At 42.6% G+C, this 13,522-nt stretch overlaps 1 protein-coding gene across 1 annotated transcript; it reads left to right on the plus strand.

The window, feature by feature from the left end:
* Positions 1–310: 310 nt before the first annotated feature.
* On the plus strand, positions 311–3,471 carry AOR (Oxidoreductase, zinc-binding dehydrogenase family protein). The gene is made up of 4 exons (XM_086811092.1): positions 311–814; positions 2,089–2,412; positions 2,495–2,654; positions 2,899–3,471. Exons 1-4 carry the CDS (start codon positions 356–358, stop codon positions 3,162–3,164), a joined length of 1,209 nt encoding a protein of 402 aa, XP_086667218.1. The 5' UTR covers positions 311–355; the 3' UTR covers positions 3,165–3,471.
* The last annotated feature ends 10,051 nt before the right edge of the window (positions 3,472–13,522 follow it).

Raw genomic sequence — 13,522 nt, forward strand, 5'->3', positions numbered from 1 at the left:
AACTAGACCTGTGGTTAAGGTTTGGACATGCAAGCATGCATTGGAAAGGCTTCCCCCAAAAGGATATACCACTGAACCCATGATGAGAGCTTGCATGCAGCTGGGCTACATGTGTCCTGGAGTCAATCTTCATTTAGGAGGACGAGAGATGTGATTTGCTTTGCAAACTGCTCAATTGTATGAAGCTTGAGTTGGATTAGGTTTGAGTGCTGTGTAACTTGGCTTTCAGCTTTAATATTATAAATATTTTCCCAGAAAAGAAAAGAAAATGGTTACTAGAAGCGTGTGGAAGTCTCTAGACTCTCACGTGTGGTTTCAAAATATTGTTTTACTCTTTTATCCAATCACACTCCTGATGATTTCGTGTGGCATGGAGCCTGTGGTTGCCTTGAGCGCAAGCTCGCCATTACACTGCCTTCCTCTCGAGTGCCAAACGCGATCAGGCGACAGCAGATTCCATTTCAGGAAGCATCGCCAAACCCTATCCTCTCTTTCAAGCTTTCATTTCGCTACCAAAATACAATTGAACTCAAAGACAGCAACGTTAAGGGCTCGCGGGGCCAAGAGGGGTTTCACGCGCGCAGAGGTGGCGGTGGAGAATGCAGAGGTTTCTTCTACTGCGGTTCCTTCTCTGCAGAAGGCCTGGTTCTACGAAGAGTATGGGCCCTCAAAGGAGGTCCTCAAGTTCGGAGAGCTTGCCGTTCCGGAGGTTCTCCCCGATCAGGTTCTCATTAAAGTGCATGCAGCCGCCCTCAATCCTGTGGACTTCAAGAGACGCCTGGGGAAATTCAAGGCCACTGACTCGCCTCTTCCGGTACCTTCGATTTATGCCATTTTTCTCAGAATTGTTGATTGTTTGCACACGCACGCACGTACGCCTGTGTCTCTGCGTGCTTGTTTGTGTGCGCGCGCGTGTGTGTGTGTTGGGGGGGGGTGCGCGCGTGTGTGTTTGCAATTGTCTTTATGCTGTGCCCACATGTGTTTTAACATGCCATTCTTCTGGAATGTGTAGTTGGGTCTTGTACCTTACATTTATGCTTATGCCATTTTGTTGGAAACTACTGAGTCTGTGTACATTTGTATCAATGCCATGGTTTTAGGTTTTAGGTTTTAAGGCCTAGGTAAATTATTGGAAGTGATGTAATCTGAATATATGTCACATATGCATAGGACTCACAGTACCCAACATTGCTCTTATTTGAGTCGAATGGGCACAAGAACTCAGATATATGGGCACTTGCACAATGAGACCTATGAGCACTTGCGCAGATATATGGGCATATACAATGAGACCTATGAGCACTTGCACATCTCTAAACAAATCAATGTCAAGTGGTGCCATTTTTCTCAGAAATGTCTAACTCTGATATATCCCATACATGTGCAGTTTCAATTGTCTTTATGCTGGCCACTCCACTTATGTCTACATGCCATTCTTATGGAATGTGTGATTGGGTCATTTCCTTTTCTCATGTATCTATGCCATTTTGCTGGAAACTACTGGAAATGTGCACAGGTGTATTTATGCCATTCATATTGGAAATTGTGTTGTTTGGTTATGTGGCATCTGTGCAAGTTATCCGGAGTAGTGGAGTTGCATTGAGACCGATGACAGTGCTCTTATTTGAGTCTAATGGGCACAAGGACTCCAAGGAATGCACATCCACATTGAGACCTTTGTGGCATCTGTGCAAGTTATTGGGAGAAGCAGAATTTCACTGACTGATGACAGTGCTCTTATACGAGTCTAATGGGCACAAGGACTCCAAGGAATGTGCACCCACATTGAGACCTTTGAGTGCTTAAGACATGTCAAAGTCACGTGGTGATTACACTCATAAGGACAATTTGAGGTTAAGGGGCACATTAGTTCTCATGAATTGAGGTCAATGGGGGTACTTATATGCATTTAATCGATATTGTTGACTCCCAAGTTGCTCTTTCTAAAGATTTTTAGTGTATAGTTGAGACTAATTGGAGACATTCAGATGCATTCAATTGATAGTGCAATGCTTTTGTAGTCTCCCTTTCAGAGTGTAATGCATGTGGAACCTTGTTTAGCTGATTTGTGTTTGTTTTGCTGAACAGACTGTGCCGGGATATGATGTGTCTGGTGTAGTAGTCAAAGTAGGCAGCAAGGTTTCCTCTCTCAAGGAGGGAGATGAAGTGTATGGAAACATCAGTGAACATGCCCTTAATGGGCCGAAACAGTGGGGATCTATTGCCCAGTTTACCGCAGCCGAAGAGAAGCTGTTGGGGGCAAAACCAAAGAACCTAAGCTTTGCAGAAGCGGCAAGCTTGCCGCTGGCCATCGAGACGGCTCTCGAGGGACTAGAGAGAGCTGGGTTTAAGCAAGGGCAAAGCTTACTTGTGCTGGCTGGAGCAGGTGGTGTAGGGAGCCTGGTCATCCAGGTGAGAGAGTTCACACCATCCTTTGGGTTTTCTATCCGAAAGTAACAGTCAGTTTAAATTATATGGTTTTTGTTCCTGGCAGCTTGCTAAGCAGGTATTTGGAGCATCACTAGTGGCAACAACTGCAAGCACTTCCAAGTTGGATTTTGTAAAAGGCCTTGGGGCTGATATAGTGATTGACTACACAAAACAGAAGTATGAGGACCTATCTGAGAAGTATGATGTTGTCTATGATGCAGTGGGTAAGTTATTAATTTAGTGCTGTGTGTGTGTGAGAGAGAGAGAGAGAGAGAGCGTGCGCGTGCTAGTAGAGATATCTCCCATCCCCTCCTCGGTCTTATGGTTCAATTTGGTCTGCTGGCTTGGTCATGATTGGAAAAGACTCATCTTATCTCTCACATACGTACATTTGCATGGAACCATGCACAGGCTATCATTTCTAAATGTTGTGTGTTTGTTGATGGGAAGTGTATTGTGTGAATGCAGGAGAGTGTGACAGGGCAGTAAAGGTTGTGAAAGAAGGAGGTTCCGTTGTTGTCCTCACAGGTGCAGTAACCCCACCAGGTTTCCGGTTTGTTGTAACGTCTAAAGGAGAAAGTCTGACTAAACTGAATCCCTACTTAGAAAGTGGCAAGGTGAAGCCTATCATTGACCCAAAAGGCCCATTTAAGTTTACAGAAGTAGTAGAGGCCTTCACTTACCTGGAAACTGGGAGGGCAACAGGCAAGGTAGTCATTGCTCCAATAGAGTAGCATAAATTTATCATCTAAATGTAGCCAATTAATGTACTAAATTCACATGTGAGTGTACAGTATAAAAGTACTATTTGAATGAAGAAGGTTATGGTACTTATGTGGAAGCAAGTTTTGAACAAGTTCAATTTTCTCAAAGGAGGCAGGTGGAATGTATTTGGTGACGTATTGAAACTTCGGCTTTGCAGAGATAAAACTATTGTTTCTCTGTAGAGCTAAAACTATTGTTTCTCTGTTCGAGGCATTTTGAAGCCGTGTTAGACCCTGGCTCGAAAAACAAAAAGCTAAAAAAAAATAATTTCTAAAATATCCATTGAGAATCATCTCTCTCTCTCTCTCTCTCTGTCTCTCTCACATGTAGCGGTTCATACATCAGGCTCCTGACAGAGACATCTTGAACTCAAATTCCATTTGGTGCACATTTCTGCTGTCATATGGATCTTATGTGTTGGCTGTGACATTAAACTACAGACAGGAAACCATTGAGATCTCTTTTCATTATTTTTACAAATTGATGATAGGAAGATCATGCTACCTTAATTGGAACTTGTGGGGTAGCTGCATGATTTCAACGTAGCAGGAACATAAAACAAAACAAAAAATTGCATGGCACATTTCTTAGAAAGAAATTGCTCACCTGCTCCAACATTTTGCAAGAGCCAAAAACATCGAGAATGGCCCATATAAAAGGACAAGGAATCCGTTTACAACAAACAACATATCAAATACTAGAAGGATTCTCATAGGGTTTGGCTTGTAGAAAATAAGAATTGGAAAAAAAAATGAAATTGAACTAAAAGAGAAGTGAAAAAGTCATTGTTAATGAGGCGGTAGGTAGATATCTGCAAGTTAGACTCACAGTTTGGTAAGTTAAGCCTTGCAAATACTTGATTGAGGGCTGTTTTGGTGATACTTGATTGAGGGCCTTTTCAATCACCAAAAAAGCTACTCAAAATTTTTGTTAGCACTTGAGTTGTATGTGATAACTCCATGGTTGCCAAAATGTATGGGTCCCAAATATTTTTATGGGGGCCATTAATTAATTAGATGGTTGAGGGTGGTGCTCAACCTTACCTTTCAAACATTAGGGAATTTTTTTTGGCCGAGGTTTGGTTTTTTTTTTAAAAAAAGGCGGTTGTATCTAGATGTTTCTTTCCTGGAGTGTTCGCTTGGCAGATCGATATGGGGAGAGGACAAGCGACTTAGGAGGGAGAGAGAGAGAGAGAGAGAGAGAGAGAGAGGCGCTGGGGCGATGGAGAAACACAAGGCGATGGACAGGGAGAGACTAGCCAGGAATGAGGAAAACACAGAGCTCTAAGGTTAAACCTCCTATTAGCTCCAAGAAGAAGATAGTTAATAAAACTTTTTTCGTGGGTGTATATTCACCTTTTTTCGTGGGGCATTAAATAAATAATGCCCCAACGCATTAATTATTTAATGCCCACAACTTAGGTGAGCGTAAGGTTATGAACCTTAGCCAAAGCCTCCCAAAACCTTCCTCACCACCTTCTCCAAAACTCGCCAGATGCCAATGGAGGGGGGACAGTCGTGCTTTGTAATTCTGCCTGCATCTTCCTTGGACTTCACCTTGCTCTTTGCTAGGCTCACCTCACCCTCCACTTATAACCTCCCACGTTCATCCCAATGCATGTCTTTTCGTGTCCATCACCTTCCTTGTGGAAAGAGCCCCTCCTACCACCCGCAGTCTACCCTCGTACGGCTGCTTCTTCACTAGTATGTTCTCCTAGGCAAGACACGCAACTCCAGTGTGCAGGCGGGTTAAGAGAGAAAAGAAAATTTGATCGAGATGAAAATCGAGAGACAAAGAGAAGCTTATGCCCATCACAAGGAACACATGCGCGATTCCAAAAATACATGCTATCAATAAGTACCCAAAAATGCATGCTATCAATAAGTACCCAAAGGATTATGCTAATCAAAGGATTATGTTTTTGTGCCCCAACTATCTATTTATTTAATATACAAAACGTTTTAGGTACTTATTAAGGCACATTTCTATTAATTCTTAAATTGTACTTCTATTTTTCCAAAAAAGAGGCTTAAACATTGGAAGGTCTCAAAAGGCTTTGTGAAGGTGAGTATTTTAAAAGATCAACTAAGGCTCAAAAGATCTACTAAGGTTTTGTTTCGACTCATTAAAATAACCTTGCGGCGGGCAGGCATGGAAGGTTGAATATGTTTAAAAGTAGACGAAAGTTAAAAGATCAACTAAGGTTTGTCCCAATTTTATAAAGCAACCTTAGGGGCGGGCATGTACACAGCAACCCCACATGGCTTGGACATGCGACAAAAGATGTGAGGCACACACATTACCTACAAACACACACACACACATGATCTAACTTGCCTAGTCTACTTGGGCTTACCCAAAGGGGTGGGCATGGAAAGGCTTGCCACATAGCCATCCCACATGGCTTGGACATGCAACAAAAGATGCGAGGAACACACATCACCAACAAACACACACACACACACACACACACACGATCTAACTATCACGAGAACTTGCCTAGTCTACTTAAGCTTACTCAAAATTATCACACGTGCTAAGGAGACACGTGGGAGAGGTGGCATGGAGCTCAGTGCCGCATGAATGACCGCACACTTGGATCCATAAAATCGTGCTAAGGAGACACATGGGAGGTGGCATGGAGCTTAGTGCCGCATGAACAACCGCACACTTGGCACCAGACAATCAGGGCCTCCTCTTATACATAACGAGTGGCCTAGACTTACCCTCAGTGGGTTGATTACTCGTTTCTCTCTCTCTCTCTCTCTCTCTCTCTCTCAAGGCCCAATTTTTTTTCCCATTTAAAACAAAACAAGAACCTTTTTTAAAAATTAATTCTACTCTTTCTCTCTCTATATGTGTGTGTACCCTAATTTATACATACACACAAACTATTGTATAGGTTATCTCTCTCTCTCTCTCTCTCTCTCTCTCTCTCTCTCTCTCTCTCTCTCTCTCTCTCTCTCTCTCTCTCTCTCGCTCTTTTCCCTTCTCCTGTCATTTTTCCCCCCTCAAAAAATTTTATTTTTCCCATTTAAAGCAAAACAAAATGCCTTAAAAAAACTAATTCTACTATCTCTCTCTCTCTCTATGTCTCTCTCTCTAACTGTATGTAACTCTCTCTCTCTTAACTCTCTCTCCATCTAACTCTCTCTTGCTTTGTCCAACACTCTTTATCTCTCTCTCTCTCTCTCTCTAACTTCCCTCTCTCTCTCTAACTCTCTCTAATTCTCTCTTCCTCTCCCCCTTTTAATCTCTCTATCTAACTCTCTCTTCTCTCTCTCTCTCTCTCTCTCTCTCTCTCTCTCTCTCTCTCTCTCGCGGCCATACTCGTCAACCCCATCATGCTTGACATTTTGGAGAGTGGTGGTATACCATCTACTCGGAGCTGATGTTGCTCCCATGTTTTTATGTTCTTAGTATTCCATGACAAGTTTCCATGGACAGTTTTGTATCACCCCAGTGAGATAGCTATATTTATGTTTTCATTCTGTTTTATTTTCCATTCCATGATGAGATATGTCATGGACATTACTGTACCACTTTGGTCTCATAGGCCCTTTGGGTCTTTAGTATAGACGCTTAATATATCTTTCTTTCTCTCTCTCTCTCTCTCTCTCTAACTCTGTCTGTTTGTCTCTCTGTAACTCACTAACTCTCTCTAGAGAACTTTCTCTCTCTAATTGTCAACTAACTCTCTAACTCTCTCTCTAAATGAATCTCTCTCTAACTCTGACTCTCTCTCTCTCTCTCTCTCTCTCTCTCTCTCTCTCTCTCTCTCGCACACACTAACTCTCTCTATCTATCTCTAGATCTCTCTCTAACTCTCTATCTCTCTCTCTCTCTTGCACACACTAACTCTCTCTCTCTATCTCTAGATCTCTCTTTATCACACACACACACACACACACTCTCTCTCTCTCTCTCTCTCTCTCTCTCTCTCTCTCTCTCTCTCTTGCACACACTAACTCTCTCTCTCTATCTCTAGATCTCTCTTTATCACACACACACACACACACACACACTCTCTCTCTCTCTCTCTCTCTCTTTAATTGATTTACTCTCTCTATGGTACTTACGATACTTATGTGGAAGCATGTTTTGAACAAGTTCAATTTTCTCAAAGTAGGCAGGTGCAATGTATTTGGTGACATATTGGAACTTCGGCTTTGCAGAGCTAAAACTATGGTTTCTCTATTTGAGTCTTAGGGCAGCATTTTGAAGCTTTGTTAGACCTCGACTCAAAAAACAAAAAGCTGAAAAATCATTTATAAAATATCCATTGAGAATCTCTCTCTCTCTCTCTCTCTCTCTCTCTCTCTCTCTCTCTCTCTCTCTCTCTCTCTCTCTCTCTCTCTCTCGCTCTCATGTAGCAGTTCACACATCGCGCTCCTAGTAGAGAAATCTTAAACTCAAATTCCATTTGGTGCACATTGCTGCTGTCATATGGATCTTATGTGTGGTTCATTGCCTTAGCTGTGACATTAAACTATAGGCAGGCCCCCATTGAGAGCTTTTTTCTTTATTTTAAAAATTTATGATAGGAATATCATGCTACCTTAATTGGAACTTGTGGGGTATCTGCGTAATTCAAAATCTTATATATAGCTAGGATGTCAAGTAGTCACACTGCTCATATATATATGCAAGCTTTTACAACTTAAGCCACACAGAGAGTTTGGAGAGTAGCCTAGTGGTAGAGCGTTAGAGCTCTACACATATGGGCATTGGTTCAATTCTTATCCCCTTCTCTCGTAAAATGTGTATGGTCCAATGAGGTGATAGCTCAAGTGGTATAGATGTTTGTCCAGGGCTAGGAGGTTTCTGGGTTCAAAACCCCACATGATGCTTCCTCAGCACAGGCAGTGAAAAGATGTAGGGGAGAAGAGAGCTCTTGCAACCACACACACACTCACAAAACCCTAAAAGAGAACACACAAGGTGAGAGGTTGAAAATCTTCTTCTGCTTCATACAACACTCAACACACCATATACAAAGATAAGAGTACACACTATGAAAAGGTACTCAACCAAATACATACTAGGGTTCTCTATAGTGTGAACCCAACTAAATGAGCTGGCACTATAACTATGCCAGTCTCTAGAATGGTTGTCACACAGCCTGTCATCCCACTGGCCGCATATCACCCATGATCTCACCAACCATGCCAGTGGTGTAAGTGTGGGGCCTATCCCCCAGGCGGGTCATCAGTGTCCACCACCTCACTAGATGAGCTCGATATCTCAACACTCCCCCTCGAGCTCAACTCCATCTCATGTACACCAAAGCGAAGCCCTGAATCTGCGGAGCTTCTCTGTACCCAATGCTTTGGTGAAGATGTCAGTGACCTGATCCTGTGTCCTGACATAAACAAGGTCAACGTCTCCTGCCAAAACCTTCTCTCTGACAAAATGGTAGTGGACCTCTATATGTTTTGTGCGAGCATGAAAAATTGGATTCCTGGTCAACTGTATACTGCTAATGTTGTCACAGAAAATGACAACTTGTCTATCCACCCACTGATAGACCCAAATCTGCAAGTAGCTTGCTCAAACCAAGCTACCTCACATGCTGCCATAGCAGCACCTCTGTACTCGGCCTTTGTCTGGATAGAGCAACCATAGGCTTCTTGCTGCTCCAAGTCACAGTAGCACTCCCCAAAGAAAATATGAAGCCACTAGTAGATCTTCTATCTGAGATACTACCAGCCCAATCAGCATCTGTATACCCATGTACACATATCTCTGTCCCAGTTTCATAAAATAATCCACAATGCAAAGTAGACCTCACATACCTCAGTATGCGTCTCAATGCATCCAAATGCGGCTTCCGAGGAACCTACATAAACTGACTCACCAACCCAACAACATAGCTCAAATCTAGCCTAGTGATCGTCATGTAGATCAAGCTTCCTACTATGCGCCTATACATAGTAGGATCCTCCAAAATCTCTCCTGAATCTGCACTCAACTTGCCATTCTGATCCAATGGCACTGAGATAGGCTTACAACCTATCATACCATACTTGGACAACATGTCCAAGCCATACTGTCTCTGCAATAATCCAATACCATGTGGTGACCTAATCACCTCAATGCCCAAGAAATATCTGAGCTCCCCCAAATCCTTCATCTCAAACTTCTGTCGTCTAAGCAAGATCTTTACATCAAAGATCTCTGCATCATGGTCCCCCCCCGTAATGATCAGGTCATCTACATAGATATGACAACAAGCACAACCCCTCTATCACTGTGTCTCACATACAGTGAGAAATCTCCATTAGCTACATGAAAGCCAATAGTGACAAGATATTCAGAAATCTTGTCAGACCATGCTCTTGTGGTGCTTGTTTTAAGCCATACAAGGCTTTCTTCAACTTGCAAACATACTCGAGGTGACTCACATCCTCATAACTAGTGGCTGCAATATATACACATCTTCCTGCAAATCCCCATGTAAGAATGCATCCTTTACATCCATCTGATGTAAAGACCATTGCTTTGACGCAGCCACTGCTATCACAACTCTCACTTTTACCATCTTGGCAACTGGGCTGAAAGTTTCCTCATAATCAATGCCATATGTCTGCGCATATCCTTTGGCTACCAATCTAGCCTTGTACCTGCTTATGCTTCCATCACTGTTATGTTTTTCTTTGTACATCCACTTGCATCCAATGGCTTTCTTGCCTTCATGCAATTGCACTAAATCCCAAGTCTCATTTCCATATAGTGCATCCATCTCCTCATCCATAGCTTTCTCCCAACACACATTTCCAACAGCCTCATCAATGCATGTGGGCTCTACAACCTGTACAACTTTTGCCATGTATGCATAGTGATGTGCCACATAACCATCATAGGTAAACCTCTGTAGTACAGGATTCTTCACTCTCCTTGATCTTCGCAGCTTTGCATTCATGGCTTCCATAGCCTTCTTTACACACCAGGTGTTCTAGTTGGTATCCCAAGATCCTCATTAAGGTTCATCTCTGAGCCACTAGACTCTCCATCAATATGAGAATGCCCTGCAGAAATGTCAGGCATACTAAGGGGCTCAACCACTTTCTCTTTGCTTTTATGTGATGTACTAATCACATTTGCAGGACTAGTATTATGATGCAGCCTACCACTCCAGGGTCTATCAACTACTCTCTTGGTCCACTCAAAGACTATGATTGCTGACTTGCATTCTGTGCAACCACATTTCCACTCACATGAGCCCCAATAGCTTCTTTTTCAGCAGCATATCAGCTGCTCTTGAGCTTCATTTACTCTTCCCTATTTGTGTTGGTGACTACACCCTTGTCGAGAGCTCTACGGGAGGCACCGGCAAACGATTTCTAATTTGAGGAGCTTTCTTCACGGGAGTAAAGCTATAGGGCAACTATACTGTCCTATCGGCTTACATTTTTTGGGGCGAAAACACGTTTCGTGCGCGTTAGGACCTCCGTTTTTTGGAAAGCAGGCGATTTCGAGCACTGCGGGTAAGTCATCAATTCTCTGCAGAACTCTGTTTTAAGAACTGTAGGAAGACAGATTGGTTGTGCAGACATTGTGTGTGTCACAACAACAAGGAGGTCAAACAGTTGCCATTGGGTGTATGTATGCACATTGAGGTCACTAGTTGTGAGTGTAATACAGTACCGTTGCAGAAAATACAGCAATTTATGCAGGACAAACCAGAGTGTTGTTTTTGGTAAATTTGTGTGTCTAGCAAGATGTCAAATGATGGCATAAACCAGATTATTGCTGAGAAGCTTGATAAGAACAACTTCCATGCTTGGAGGTTTAGGTTGACAAATTTTGTGATGGGAAAGGGTTATTGGGACTACATAGAAGGTGAGCATGAACAGGCACCAGAGATATCGGAGATCAATCTGACTGTTGTAGATGTGAAAGAATTAAAGGATTGGAACCAAGGAGCCAGAAAAGTTATGTATTGGCTCTCTATCAGTATACAACACACCATGATTGGGCACATACAGGATGCCAAGTCCCCCAAGGAGGCGTGGGACACCTTGGTAAAACTCTATGAAACGAATACCAAGGCACGAAAGATACAGTTGAAGAATGAACTTCGTACTGTGGAGAAAAAGAGTATGTCTGTGAATGACTATGCATTGAAGATCAAGGGTATTGTGGAATCCCTTTTGCATCTATTGGCGTTTCAGTAGATGATGATGATAAGGTGGAAGTCTGTCTACGTGGTCTCGGGCCACAATACAAGGCGTTCAAGATGTCTATTTAGACTCGGGAAAACATTCCCAATTTCTCAGATTTGGTGTCTATGTTGATTATAGAAGAGAAGAGCTTGGGTGAAGACCAACAGTCTTCACAAAACAAAAACAGTTCAGAGCAACATGCCTTCTACACAAGTTCAGGAAGAGGACGAGGAAGAGGACGAGGTAGAGGAGGCCGTGGATGCGGACGCGGCCAAGGAGGTGGCCGAACAGGTAATCAGAATTATGGCCAGTAGGAGCAGCAACAACAACAGTCCTAGAATTCACAACAACAACAACAACACGTAGGTGGAAGAGGCCAATTCAAAGGCAAGGGGAGTCAAAGAGGTCGTGGAAATTGGTAAAGGCAGTATAACGATACACGTGGATGCTTTTACTGTGATAAGCCTCCTGGACATGTGCAGGCAGATTGTTATAAGAAGCAGGCTGACATGCAAAATGGGAAATTGTAGGAAAACAACTATGCATCCTCGAGTAGAAACAATGAGGATAATGAAAGATTGTTTGTTATGCAGCATGTCTCTGAAAATGTTGAAGCAGCACATAAAGATGATGTATGGTACGTTGATTCAGGTGCTTCGAACCAGATGACAAGTCATGTGGAGTGGTTCAAGGAGATGAAAAACCTTGAAAGACCAGGTTTTGTGGAAACAAGGGATGACACTGCTCATCCAATTGCCCATGTTGGAGATGTGCCATTGTCTATGCAGGATGGCAAAGTGAAGTACCTTGCAGATGTACTTCATGTTTCGAACATAACAAAGAATCTGGTTTAAGTTGGACAGATGATTGAGCAGGGTTTGCAGGTTTGGTTTTGCAGGTTCGGTTTAATCCTAATGGTTCTTATGTTGAAGACTTTAAAGACAAGTGCAGGTTGGTTGCAAAAGACAACAGAGTGGGCAGAATGATTACATTGAATGCAAATATGCCTGAAGTGAGTGCTGCGATGTTTGCAAATGGTTCAGGAAACTGTTGCAGACACATACATTTGGCATAAAAGAATTGGACATGTGAATGTGCACAGAATGAAGTCTATGCAGACTAAAGGAATTGTGATAGGGCTGCCAAAGTTTAAAGTTGAAGGTATGCAGAAAATATGTGAAGCATGCCAATTTGGAAAGCAAACAAAGCATGTATTTCCACGTGATAGAAATGTGAGAAGAAATGCACTAGATATTGTGCATTCAGATGTATGGGGTCCTACGAAGACCGTCTATGGGAGGCTGCAGGTATTATGTGATATTTATTGATGACCACACAAGGAAAGTGTGGGTATAGGTATACTTCATGGAGGAGAAGAGTGAGGTGTTCACTCATTTTCCACGTGACAGAAATGTGAGCAGAAATGCACTAGATGTTGTGCATTCAGATGTATGGAGTCTTACGAAGACCATGTCTATGGGAGGCTACAGGTATTATGTGACATTTATTGATGAACCACACAAGGAAAGTGTGGGTATACTTCATGAAGGAGAAGAGTGAGGTGTTCACTCATTTTCAGAATTTCAGAGTTATGTTAAAAAGCAAACAGGGAAACATGTAAAGTGCCTAAGGTCAGATGGAGGGGGAGAGTACTTCTCCAATGAGTTCTCTGAATTTTTGAAGAAGAATGGTATTCAGAGACAGTTTACATGCAGATACACTCCGCAGCAAAATGGAGTTGCTAAGCGAAAAAATAGGCACATTGCTGAGATTGCGCGAGCATTGATGGGAGAGAAGAATATGCCGCATAGCTATTGGACTGAGGCTATTTTTACATTAGTTTACATCATGAACATGACTCCAACTGCTGCAGCCATACATGATGTAACTCCAGAGGAGAGGTTTACTGGCAGAAAACCTGATTTGTCTCATCTGAAAGTCTTTGGATGCATTGCATATGTGCATGTGCCAAATGAGCTGAGAACTAAGCTGGAACAAAGCATGTATTTCCATGTGACAGAAATGTGAGCAGAAATGCACTAGATATTGTGCATTCAGATGTATGGGGCCATGTCTATGGGAGGCTGTAGGTATTATGTGACATTTATTGATGAGACCACACAAGGAAAGTGTGGGTATACTTCATGAAGGAGAAGAGTGAG

Source organism: Cibotium barometz, chromosome 17, assembly GCF_041138505.1.
Source record: "Cibotium barometz isolate CiBa-2024 chromosome 17, ASM4113850v1, whole genome shotgun sequence".
NCBI classification, from domain to species: domain Eukaryota; kingdom Viridiplantae; phylum Streptophyta; class Polypodiopsida; order Cyatheales; family Cibotiaceae; genus Cibotium; species Cibotium barometz.

What these genes read in the sequence shown, in the direction of transcription:
- AOR (XM_086811092.1), top strand. Translation starts at nt 356, where the DNA reads ATGATTTCGTGTGGCATGGAGCCTGTGGTTGCCTTGAGCGCAAGCTCG. An exon ending in CCACTGACTCGCCTCTTCCG is followed by an intron (nt 815 to 2,088) that starts GTACCTTCGATT and finishes TTTGCTGAACAG; the next exon opens with ACTGTGCCGGGATATGATGT. An exon ending in TAGGGAGCCTGGTCATCCAG is followed by an intron (nt 2,413 to 2,494) that starts GTGAGAGAGTTC and finishes TGTTCCTGGCAG; the next exon opens with CTTGCTAAGCAGGTATTTGG.